A 12,500-nucleotide genomic window follows, 5' to 3' on the forward strand; every position below is an offset into this window, starting at 1 on the left:
AACTGATAGGTTTCCATGGTATTTAATGCTGGTTAGCGCTATCTATGCTTCGAGTAACCCGGGCCTGAATGGTAATTTTAACAACTGTTCACTGAAGGGGAGGTGGCTAGTGGTGGAAATATTGAGGCGAATAGTTGTTTTAGTATATACTAAAACAGTAAGATAACATAGAGCAAAAATATGATTTTAACTCATTTATTCCTGCAATTTTTTCAGGCACAAATCCTCAATCTTATTTGCTGTCATTACATTTTGACAAATTGTGGATGGTTGTTCTGTTTTTCAGTTCATTGACATAAGACTAGCAGTGTTGGGTAATGTTGATGCTGGAAAGAGTACGTTACTTGGTGTCTTGACACACAATGAATTGGATAACGGCCGAGGAAGAGCTCGACTTAACCTCTTTAGACACTTGCATGAAATTCAAACAGGAAGAACATCTAGTATCAGCCATGAAATACTGGGATTTAATAGCCAAGGGGAGGTAAATTTCATTTCGTTTGAGATTCCTCTCATTGGTCATTTGACCCTTAAGTTAAACATTTTCTCTTTTGCTAGGTTATTAATTACAGTGAATCAAGAACTGCAGAAGACATTTGTGAGCAGTCTGCAAAGCTTATAACATTTATAGACCTTGCTGGACACCATAAATATTTGAGGACAACTATCTTTGGTTTAACTGGCCATTCTCCAGATTTTGCCATGCTTGTCATTGCTGGGAATGCTGGCATTGGTAAGTGATGGTTTGTTGTTAGGAAAAAGGCAGGGAAACACTTTATGTCAAAATAATGTAAGTGGCAGTTCTGGTTATTTTATTTATTTTATTCTCCTTAGTGTCAATGGTACTCATTAGTGAGTGGATTTTATTTTTCAAAGAGATTACAGAATCTTTTCTGTAGTGCTGTAGATCAGAGATGATAAAAAAATTAAGGTTGAAAGGACAACAAAATGGATTGAGTAGGTCACTCATCTTTCTGCTATATTGTGATGCCTTGTGTTAAAATTGAGCAGACCTACAGGAAAATGGAATTTACAGTACAATAACAAGGAGATGAAAAGCAATACGGTAATTGCTGGTGTCACCATTTACATGACTTTGTACATGTGAATGTGATACACTGTATGACCCAGTCCTTTAACAGATAATGCAAGTGTATTTAAAATTGGGCTTATTGTGTGTTGGGAATAAAGTACATGCATGCCTGATGATCTCCCTTTTTGGATTACCTTTTAATGGGTGCTTCTAACATAATCAAACATGGTAACTTGTTTTTTACTGTAGTTGGGACAACAAAAGAGCATTTAGGACTGGCTATGGCACTGAAGGTACCCACATTTGTGATTATAAACAAGAAAGACATCTGTTTGCCATCAGTGATTGAAAGAACCCTAAGATTACTTGATCGACTTTTAAAATCCCCGGGCTGTAACAAAGTACCTGTGGTAGTCCGAACAGAGGATGATGTGATAGTTGCTGCAACAAACTTCATCTCTAATCAGTAAGTGTTGGACTTCTTTTAAACAAAGTAATTTAAAGCTATAGAAAACGAACAATGATTAACCCATTGACTCCCAGGGGTTCCCCATCGACCAGTAAAATTATCTGGCATTATAGTTCACCACTTAATTTTCTCTGATAGTGTTCGTCCGCGGAGAGACACTATCAGCCCATAGTGCCCGTCCGAGGAAAATACCTGGATGGATAGTAGTCGTCCGCTGAAAATACCTCTGTAAACAATCGAAAGTGTATTAAGAGGGTTTTTGTTTGTTTTCTCTTTCAAATTTTACATTGGCTGACACGGCTTTCGTCTAATAAAGTTGAAAATAATTCAACATGATTTTTGAGCTAGCGCACGGAAGAAAATTTAGTAGTGAACAATAAAGACAATAGAGTGTTTATGTCTCGGAACTATCGGTCTGATAGTTGCCCCTTGGAAATTTGATGTTCTTAAAACTAGCATATTTGCCCTCGAAGCTTCGCTTCTCGGGCAAATATTTGTTTTAAGAACATCAAATTTCCGCGGGGCAACTATCAGCCAATAGTTCCTCGACAGAAACACTCTGTTGTTTAATTAGACAGAGTAAAATACTACACTGTAAGTCTGGCCAGTTTAGGCTGGTTTGGACGTCAAAGGGTTAAACAAATTAATAATAATGGAGCAAGGTATTTTACTTTCCTTCAAACAATGGAAACTTTTAAGTCAGCATAACAAAAATGTATTTATTATTTGCTTTTTGTCCACAAGTCAGTCTGTGTAAACTAAGGATTCAGTTTTGACACTTTTTCTGTTCAGTTTGTAAGGTTCTGAGTGAGATTAGCTTCAAGTCTTGATATTAATATTTATTTTAGGTTGTTTATTTTGTGTGCATGAATCAGACTGTCTTTCATTCAGTTTAAAAGAATTTATTAATATAGGCAGAAAAAAAATTGGCGAGGTTCTCTGGGTTGGGTTTAAAGCAGAGTGGTTGAGAGCTGGAGTGGCTACTGAAACAACTGTTGTATTTTCAATGTTCATATTACAGCTGTACTAACTTGCATTTGTTTCTTGGAAACATACAACCTTTAAACAAGAAAGTGAACTGAGTGTAGACTTCTTATTGATACCCTCATGTTGACTGAATGTATTTGTTTTTTAGGGTGACACCAGTCTTTACTGCATCTTGTGTGACTGGTGAGAATCTAAACCTTGTCAAAAAGTTTCTGAATCTTGTACCTCCAGCAAGATCACCTTTGGATCAGGAAAGACTGGCTCAAGAATTTACAGAGTATCAGGTTTGTGTTTGTACCCAAAAGGAGGACATACACTGTATATACACCTTATTCCAAAATGGCCACTGATTTATGCACATACAAATTGGCCCTTGTTGCCTCGTTCAAGATAAAATATTCTTTTGAATTTTAAGCTTACGAATGAGGCATCAAGGGCTAATTTGAGTAGAAACAAAGGAATATTTAAATGGTGGCCATTTTGGAATTAGGTGTATAGAAATCTTGAATGAGTTTATGTTACTGAAAGAATGAGTTCATTTGATCTTACATCAGAGGAGCTTACATGTATGCCCACTAAGAGGGAGGGTTACGGTACATACAAGAGTTGTGTCAACATAAGCTTTGTTCCTCTACAGGTGGATGAGATATTTAATGTTCCAGGTATTGGTCCAGTTGTTGGTGGCACATTAGAAAGGTTAGCAGCTTTGCTATTATTATTGTGTTACAACTGTGGTTGGCAAACACTGGTGATAATGATAATAATAATAATGATAATGATAATAATAATAATAATAATAATAACAACAACAACAACAACAACAACAACTGTGGTTAGACAAGTGTGCACTGGGGTAGAATTACAAGAAGAGATCATCACCTTCATTGACCTAACCAAGGCGTTTGACCTTGTCAGCCGGAGCAGACTGTTCGAGCTACTGCGGAAGATAGGATTCCCCCCGCACCTGCTGGCCATCATCACATCATTCCATGAAGACATGCACAGCCCGGTCTGTTGCAATGGGGCAACATCCGAAGCTTTCTCAGTCAGCAGCAGGGTGAAGCAGGGGTGCATCCTTGTGCCGACACTTTTCGGTATCTTTTTCTCCATGCTCCTCCACTCCAGTATGCCTTCAAGGACTGCAGCAAGGGAGTCTACATCCACACCATGGCTGACGGCAAGCTCTTCAACATTGCCCGCCTGCGTGCGAAAACAAAAGTCACACACATGCTCATCCGCGAGATGCTGTTCGCGGACGACGCAGCCTTGACTTCCCACACCGAATACGGCCTGCAGCAGCTTGTCAGTGGTCTCTCCCATGCCTGCAAGGAGTTCGGGCTCACCATCAATATAAAGAAGACCAATGTGATGGCACAAGACTCAGACCACCCTACTACCATCAGCATTGACTGACACGCGCTGGAAGCTGTGGAGAACTTCACCTACCTTGGGTCCACCATCTCCAGCACACTCAACATTGAGGTAGAGGTAAACAACAGGATTGGCAAAGCAGCAGCAGTCATGGCCAGGCTAACTGAGAAGACCAGACTGCATGTCTACCAGGCCTGTGTGCTCAGCACTCTTCTCTATGGCAGTGAGTCATGGACCACCTTCGCGAAGCAGGAGAAACTAAACAGCTTCCACATGAGATGCATGCGGCGCATTCTCCACATACACTGGGAAGAGAGAGTGCCAGACACAGAGGTGCGCGAAAGAGCCAACATGAACAGTATGTTTGCCATGCTTAGCGAGAGATGCCTGTGCTGGCTTGGCCATGTCAAGCCCATGGAACCTGGCTGCATTCCCAAAGACATCTTGTATGGTGAACTGACAGAAGGCAAAAGAAGAGCTGGCCCCCCTCTCCTCCGATACAAAGACGCCTGCAAAAGAGACCTCAAACTTTGTGGCATAGACATAGACACTTAGGAGAAGCAGGCAAATGACCGCCCAGCCTGGCACCAGGCCATGAAAGTCGCAGAGGAGAACAGGAGGGCGACGGCAGTCCAGAAAAGACAAAAGAGAAAAGAGGAGAGGAACCAGCCATCCCCCCATGTTTGCATGAAGTTCAACAGAGACTGCAGATCTCGGGTCGGTCTCTTCAGCCACTCTCGCAGTTCGTCAACGACAGTGATGCTGTACCATCGTCTCTCGCAGATGGACGGATGACAAATAATAGTAATAATTTATTCTTTCATTCAACTTACAATATTTTACAATAAAATAAAAATACTAACCAAGCCTAATTAGACTGGTGGTGTGCAAAGAGTGGCAAACACTGGTGTGATCTAACTGTGACTATTTTCTTAAAACAAAATGACCAGAGGTGTACTGCGTGAAGCTGACAAGCTTCTTCTGGGTCCGTCTTTGGATGGTGGCTTTCATCCAGTGATTGTCACATCTGTGAAGAGAAACCGTGCTCCTTGCCGTGTCGTGCGTGCAGGCCAGGCTGCTTCAGTAGCTTTAAGTGGAGTAGACAGGACCCTGCTCAGACGGGTAAGCTATCTTTTTTCCCATATGAAGAATTGTTAGACTAAGATAGAATTGGCACATTTCTCATTATTTTTGACTGGTGTGATTGCCAATTTGTTCTTGTGTTAGGGTATGGTTCTCCTTGATCCTGTTCAGAAGCCTTGCTCCTGCCTGGGATTCTGGGCTGAAGTGTTTCTTCTATTCCACACCACTTCAATAGGCAAACGGTTTCAGGCTACAGTATATGTTGGGAATGTCATCCAAACTGCAGTTATTGATGACATGAACAAGGTGCATATAAACAATGTTATGCTTGAAAGAACCCTTGCACTAATGAAGACAAATAAAAGCTAGTTGAACTAAGTGAGTGAAGGTGGAATTGTTGCTTGATTCAAATAAGTTTGTTAATGTTACCAGGAAAATAAGGAATCAGTCAGTTTTTCCTTCATTCTTTTATTTTATAGGGTTAGTAAACTAAAGGAGATTTTTGTTAAATCCCGAAGACTCTTCCTGATAAAAACGTCCATACCTTTTTAAACACTCAGCACATCTAATGAAAGCTGTTTCATTATTTTACCAGGACTCTTTAAAGACAGGGCAGCGAGCTAAAGTGCGCTTCAGGTTTATGAAACATCCAGAATACATTCGCAATGGATCCAGGATTTTCTTTAGGGAGGGACATACCAAGGGAGTTGGACAGGTGTCTAGTTTGATATACCAAAATGCTAATACAGATCGATAAGCAACGTAATTTTGACAGTGGATTGCATGGACTGGTGTGGTTGGTTCTCTCTACAAGAATGAGTGCAACATGACTTTGTGTTGTTTTGAAGTTAGGTTTCAAACAAAGCCAATGGAACATCTTTGAAAGAAGTGATAAGCTGCTGGATTAGCAACGTTTTATAGACTGATATGTTAGTCCTTTTTTGAGTGCCTTGTACTGTTTTGAGCAGAGAGGCAGCAATTGGATCTTTGCAGTCTGGAAGAGACCTTTTGATGGTTTTCATCCAATTTATCTCAAGAAAAAGAAAAACAGTTTCTTGTTCTAGAGACAACTTTAGGGATGCAGTCTGCACTTTTGAAAATATGAAACTGCATGTGCAATGCATCTGCCATTGTTTGGTTGGTGATTTGCGACTTTCTATTAATTTTTTATCCACAAGAAGTTCTAAAAGGTATGGTTGTTCAATATTATTGGAATAGAGCAAGTCCAAAAAAAAGAATTTTATTGAAGATGTTGTTAGCATTGGGAAATGTAATACAAGTAGTACCTAAATGTCTGTAACTCATGTCTAAAGTGGTTTTAATAAAGTGGAACATTGGAATCCTTTAATTTGAGTATTTCTTTTTGCATCTTTTTTTAATTATCGGTAATCTAAAAGACGTCCTTGCAGTTAAAGATCTTTGGAGCATTCATTTCAATGATCCCTTACTAGCAGGAGTTGAACTTCTATGCAACAAATGTACCGTCATTATTCCCTGTGCGTGAGCATGTGTGTCTGTTTTATTTCATAATCAATCATGCTATGTATCATAGGATTTTTGGCAAGTTGAGATGAGATTAAAGTTAATGTAATTTTTACAAGTGAGAGAGATAAACTATGCATGAGTTAGTTGTGCCACACAAATTCGGCACACCTGAGAGAAAATCTGAATCTACCGGTACTCGAACCCTGGTTTTGTACGACAATTGACCTCATACTGTGCCAGAAATCCAAAAAACTTTTCTTTGACCACAGCCTCTTGCATGGAGATCAGGGCTTCTTTTTGCCTTTCTTGTTGCCATCTAACATTTGCAAAGCTCTTGGGTCTCTCAAATTAAATCCTAATCTCTGTGCTTCAATTGCCTTTAACTTTGCTTGCTTTTTTTCTTCTCTCCTCTTGGCCCTTAGTTCACCCATCCTGCTACGATAATCTTCAATTATTCTTGGCATATTCTTCATGTTTTCCTCAATCTGAGCCAACCTAAAATGATACCACATGATGACCAATAACTTTCAGCATAGTTAATAGACAAGAATGGTTATGAAACCCGACAACTTTTTTTGTTGTAGGTTTTTGTTCTCTTTTTTGGCCTTGACCGTGCACAAAACACAATAGTTGTTTACTCCGTACTGAGGAGCTAACCAATAGAAACCTGTTGGTTTCGTAATTGATGAATAGTGTATGAGCGCAAAACAAAAGATTGTGCACGGTCGTGGAATTTCCAACCTAAATCTTGGAATCTTCAGGGTTTTTGTTATGATTTTTAATAGCAGGGATAATTGAACATATAGCAAGGACCAGGATGGCGGCTCTGCCGCCATCTTGGCACGCTGTGCCAAGTTGGGATAGGTGTGGTAGGGGGTTGTCCCCCTCCCACTGGGGGGTAAGGGGGGCCTCCCCCAGAAAATTTTGAATTTGTGAGGCCTAATGGGTACCTTTGGGTAAAATACTGGTCGATTTTCCGCTTTCCTTCGCGCTACGGCTGACCGTAACCGACTAACATGCACAGTGTCTCATTTTTGAAGAAATTTACTTCCGGTAGCCGTATTAGAGCCCGCCATAGCAATTTGCTTAAACTCCCTAATGACGAAAGCAGGGTGCGCCGATCAATGTGTTTTCTGTTACTTGATAACATCTTGTCATGAACTCCAAATCAGCTACACGTACATGTACGCAAATTGTGGTACAACTAACAATACCCAGTAGCAGAGAAATAAAGCACGATTTGGTTTAAGAAAATATTAAATAATAAAATACAAATATCGGTTGACTATTCTCTTCATATTGAAAGAATCCTTGTACAACCTGCGCGTAAAATAGCCGGGACAAAAATAAAAATAGCAGAGAAAAGGTCCCGGCATCCCGGCTTTAACAAAAACCCTGATCTTTGTTTGCTCCTTTGATGTTTGCCGAGCTTCCAAACCAGTCCTCTCTATTAACTATGCTATCAGTGAGTCTGAGATCATTAATTCAAAATTAATTCTTTACGAGTAACAAATTATGCAATTAATGTATACACTTTGAAAGTGCACTACACACTATGTCATCTGAGTGAGTGAGTGTAAGATTTGTAGACCTGCAGCACGTGCATGATTTACGAAACTAAGGCCTGGTTCAGACGCCGTACTTCACATGAGCTGAATCGAATTCATTGAATTAAGTTCATGTGAATTACAGCGTCTGAATAAATTAAGAACGACCGGTCTAATTCAGATAGGCTAACCAATTTTTCCCGCCTGGCTTGGCTGGGAATTAACATAAATCAACATCATACTGGGGTGATCATACATCCCCGAAAGTGTTCAACATGGGAACAAAAGTTATAAGTTGGAAATGATTGTGCAAGTCAGGAACGTACATGCAAAATTACTTTAATTGAGACAAAAATCATTTTGGCAAGCATTTTTTGATTTTACTTGCGTTCAGTCACAAATCACACTCAAGCTTGAAAACTGCAAGTCCATGTGCATGCGCAAAGATAACCAAAGTGCACACATGGCATGGTTGTGCAATGGGTAATTCATCTTTAATAGTGCATGTGCAAAGTTTAAGCCAACATGCAGGCGTAGCATTGAACAAATATGGTGCCTAATACACTCAGACCACGTACATATGCACACAACATTCACGGTAGACCCACACTAAAAGATGCCAAGCGTTTTCACAATGGATCGGTCTGCGCACTTTAGGAGAGATCACTGTTTTTCTGCATAAATTGTAATACAAGGTAATTGCTTGGATATGGATTGGATGCCTTCAATTTGAATATTCCCCTGTGAGGCATCTTTCATATCAGGTGATACTGATGCCAGTGCTCATGTGACAATGTCTGTTACCTCTTGCATTATTGGCAAGCATCAATTGATTACGTAAATTCCAGACATCAAAATAACTTAAAAATGCCCCTGTGATAAAAAAATTGCTTCCTAAAAGCCGTTTACTTTGAGTGTAAGTTTTGGATTTCACGGTCTGGCATTACACATATTCAAAACTGGCCGACTGGACCTCAGAGGGTTGGGTCCAGAGAAAAGTGACATCAAAGACTCACAGCTTAATAAAATAAACTGGTGTCTTTTTTGAAAGCAACGCTTAAAACTTTGGCTGCTTAGTGTTTAGATAACATAGTTTTGAAATCCAAAGAAAATTTGGTCACAGTGGCACTTTAAATGTTTGCGTTACTGTTTACATATTCATGAAAAGGAAAGAAAAGGAACTTTATTTAAGTGTCAAGTCGTTCTAGCGGGCTGGAGAGCAATTGGGGACACTGTAAACTAAAATTAACAATTAATGCAAATCAAGTCAAATGTTGGTTTTTGAGGAGAGGGGAAAACCTCTCCCTGCAGAGTAGAGAACCAACAAACTCAACCCACATATGACGCCGAGTCGCTGAGTCTGGGAATCAAACCCGGGCCACATTAGTGGGAGGCGAGTGCTCTCACCACTGCGCCATCACCCTACGTAGCAGCCCCCACATAATTTTTCAGGGGCATCTGGCATTGTGGACTGCTTGGTAAGGTCTAATGGAAGAAAATGTTGTTGAAAGGCCTTGTTTGTTGTTGTATTTGTAGAAACCTGAAAGAATCGTGTTTGACTCCTAAGAGGGTTAGGGTTAGGGTTAGATTGAGGTTCCAAACTTTGGTTGGATTTTACACCAGGAGTTGAACACATTTCTTTCAGGTTCCAACAAATACAACAACAAGCAAGGCCTTTCAACAACATTTTCTTCCACTAGACCTTACCAAGCAGTCCCAGCGCCAGATGCACGACACAACAATGCCCATGCTACGTAGGGTGAGCAGCGACTGCGCCTTGGAAAAGAAACGTGTGGGGGTGACATGGAAGCCCCTGCAAAACATAATGAGGGGAGTGTCATTTAGGTGTCTAAAAGTTACAGAATGTCTGGAATATCAAAACACTCCTCTTATGTTAGTTGTTGAGTTCTCCTTGTCAGTCGAACACATAATCATTTCACCAGTCTATCATTGAAATAAGATACTCCTTTTGCCCACAATAATCTTGTTCTCAACTAACCTTTCTTCCTTTTGTTTCTCATACTTGTGTCCTTTTGGTAATCTGTCCAGGCCCCTGTCCACCATTGGTTTGTCAGGCCAGTAATACCCCTGTGCTATATACTGTTTCCTTAACATTGCCAGCCTTCTGGCACTGATTTTAGGTTTGTGCCAGGTCCTTCCCATCTTTTGAGGTTTTGACTTTTGCAAGATTTCTGCCACTTCTGGGTGAACTGAGGATTAAACGTAAGTATTTCACGTGGTGTTCACCTTGAAATGATACATGAAATGGATCATAATTGACGAACTGCGGATATGAAATCAAGCGAAGCTATGATCCTTGCAGTTATGAACGCAATTTTTGCAATTGGCTTCATAGCTCAGTTGGTTAGAGCGTTGCACCGGTATCGCGAGGTCACGGGTTCAAACCCCATTGAAGTCCTGAATTTTTCAGGCTTCTTTACGCAATTGAAAAAATTGCATTCATAACTGCGAGGATCATAGCTTCACTTGGTATTCACCTTCTAAGAAAAAGCAAAACATTCATTCTCAAGAGGTCATGCAGGACTGTCGGCTACATTAGTGCCTGCAGTATGTTTGACAACCACGAGTCTGACTATGTACTGGTTATTCTTTTTATGAACCGTAAACCCTAACCTTTATACATACTTTTCTCATTTTCTCATAAAACGTCACAGCTGAGACTGGTTCACACATCCAGGTCAATTAAACAGGGGTTTCATTAGAAGCTGGTCACTGGCCGTTTACTGCTGTCTGTGTGTCAAAAATTTGCCTCTCACCACCTACTACTCTGCCTTGCTTTTCACTCAAATCCTTCTAAAAGACAAGAGTGATCGCCACTTACATTGGTTAGCCCGGGCATCTACTTCAAAAGTTATTCAAACCCCCTGATTAAGGAGGGTGACGGTCGAAAAGGTTTTTACCTGCGTGCGTGTGTGTGCATAACCGACACACGCCATAACTAAGAAATACGCGTCAGCTGACTGGATCATAGTTTGCCTAAACTATGAAATATCCTTCGGTATCTTTCATTGTTTCACAAACACTATAGCAACAAAAAACCCTTTCTAGCCTCTTTAAACATGTACAGTGTAATTGTAAAATCGTGGTTCATGGAAGAATAGTCATGCCGGTGCAGTAGTGCAAATTTATGCACAACACTAACTTTGCTCACAAAGTGTAGAAGGAAAAACACGTGCATCAAGGGATTAGGGTTATAAAGCAAATTCATGTCCACTAGTTTTACATGTACCTTCTTTGTTTTGTGTAACAACTGGTGCTCCCATTCCTTTAGTAAAAATAATGTGTGGCCAGACCACAGTTGCCTTCTTTACTTCATTCCCTAGTGTTGTTGCACCTTGATGTGCTTCTGCATGTTCTTCAGATTTTATTGCAGGGGAACAGTAACTCCTGTGAATAAGAGTGACTTTCAATGATTTTTTTCCACGCACTTCAATACAGTCCCAAAATTACAGGTACAGCTGGACATAAACTGATCTTAATAGGTAGATTCTACATCCTAACTGTGCTTATTACGTAGTATTGTAATGGAGTCCCATCTCAAAAAATGCATTGCTCGTGTTGTAAGTATAATTAATTGTTATAGATGTATGATGATAAAATTATGGAGTTTCCTGAGGTCTGAAAGAGACACATGAGTTTCACTACTAAGAGTCATTAGCGGTAGCTGTGGCTGTGGCATACAATCGAGCACCACATGTAAGTCCCTTTGTCAGTGGTAGCCAGAGAGTTACATGTAACTGCTGAGAAGGAACGAAGAAAGAAAGCTTAATATTGAGGACTGTGTATGGAAGGAATGGTGAAGACTGAAAAAGAGAAATTGTTGATTGAAAGACTTGAAGGTGGTTCTGCGAAGAGAAGCCTATTGATCTAGATTATTTGATGCACGACTCAAAGGCATATTTGTAACAAAAACATTTGGTTATCTTAGTTCATGCTTATGTTGTGCAATTGTGGGAAGAGGTTGGTGTGTGTTCCTTTTGTTCTTAATTTTGTGAGCGGGCCTATGTTCACAGTTTTTCCCTCTGTTAATGACCAAGAATGTGTTAAACAGGATCCCAAATGTGTTAGTAAATGTGAGGTAATGAGAATTACTAAAAACAAGCTTTCTTTAAGTTATGACTATCATATCTCTCAAACTAAACTTGATGTTGAATACCTTCATAGGGACTTGCTTCTGTTAAATAGAAACAAACTCTCTTGGAATGATCACACTGCCAACATTACTGCCAAGACTATCAAAACCATGGGCCTTATTAAAAGAATGTACGGGGATTTTGACGATGGTCCAACTCTTCAGACTTTTTTACTGTGATCTTGCAAGACCGCAGTTAGAATATGCTTCTTAAGAGTGGAATGCACATATGAAAAGAAGCAATTAACCCCACTGAGTCAGTCCAAGGGGGACACCAAATTCATCACCCAGGTAGAATGGTGGTTCAGAGCCATCTTCAAATTACCCTGGAAGCTAGTGTTGACCTTTCTAGAAATGTTGAGAGGAGTTATA

At 40.1% G+C, this 12,500-nt stretch overlaps 2 protein-coding genes across 4 annotated transcripts in view; one reads left to right on the forward strand and one right to left on the reverse strand.

Annotated features, from left to right (window-relative positions):
* Window positions 1-6,291, forward strand: part of LOC138026045 (GTP-binding protein 2-like) — a 7,703-nt gene extending 1,412 nt beyond the window's left edge. Inside the window, exons 4-11 of one of the 2 annotated variants that reach the window (XM_068873229.1) lie at window positions 287-484; window positions 559-733; window positions 1,283-1,499; window positions 2,638-2,773; window positions 3,127-3,185; window positions 4,811-4,982; window positions 5,088-5,321; window positions 5,539-6,291. In XM_068873229.1, coding sequence (XP_068729330.1) covers window positions 287-484; window positions 559-733; window positions 1,283-1,499; window positions 2,638-2,773; window positions 3,127-3,185; window positions 4,811-4,982; window positions 5,088-5,312 — 1,182 coding nt within the window. In that variant the 3' untranslated portion in view covers window positions 5,313-5,321; window positions 5,539-6,291. The remainder of the gene's footprint in view (window positions 1-286; window positions 485-558; window positions 734-1,282; window positions 1,500-2,637; window positions 2,774-3,126; window positions 3,186-4,810; window positions 4,983-5,087; window positions 5,322-5,538) is intronic. The other variant, XM_068873228.1, reaches the window with a different exon arrangement.
* The window catches only part of LOC138026047 (uncharacterized), a 17,276-nt gene continuing 10,943 nt past the window's right edge, over window positions 6,168-12,500 (reverse strand). For both annotated transcript variants that reach the window (XM_068873231.1, XM_068873232.1), the window contains exons 2-4: window positions 11,226-11,383; window positions 9,975-10,185; window positions 6,168-6,923 (exon numbers count right to left, since the gene is read on the reverse strand). In XM_068873231.1, coding sequence (XP_068729332.1) covers window positions 6,713-6,923; window positions 9,975-10,185; window positions 11,226-11,383 — 580 coding nt within the window. In that variant the 3' untranslated portion in view covers window positions 6,168-6,712. The remainder of the gene's footprint in view (window positions 6,924-9,974; window positions 10,186-11,225; window positions 11,384-12,500) is intronic.

The sequence above is a fragment of the Montipora capricornis genome, chromosome 12 (assembly GCF_036669925.1).
Source record: "Montipora capricornis isolate CH-2021 chromosome 12, ASM3666992v2, whole genome shotgun sequence".
In the NCBI taxonomy this organism is placed as follows: Eukaryota; Metazoa; Cnidaria; class Anthozoa; order Scleractinia; family Acroporidae; genus Montipora; species Montipora capricornis.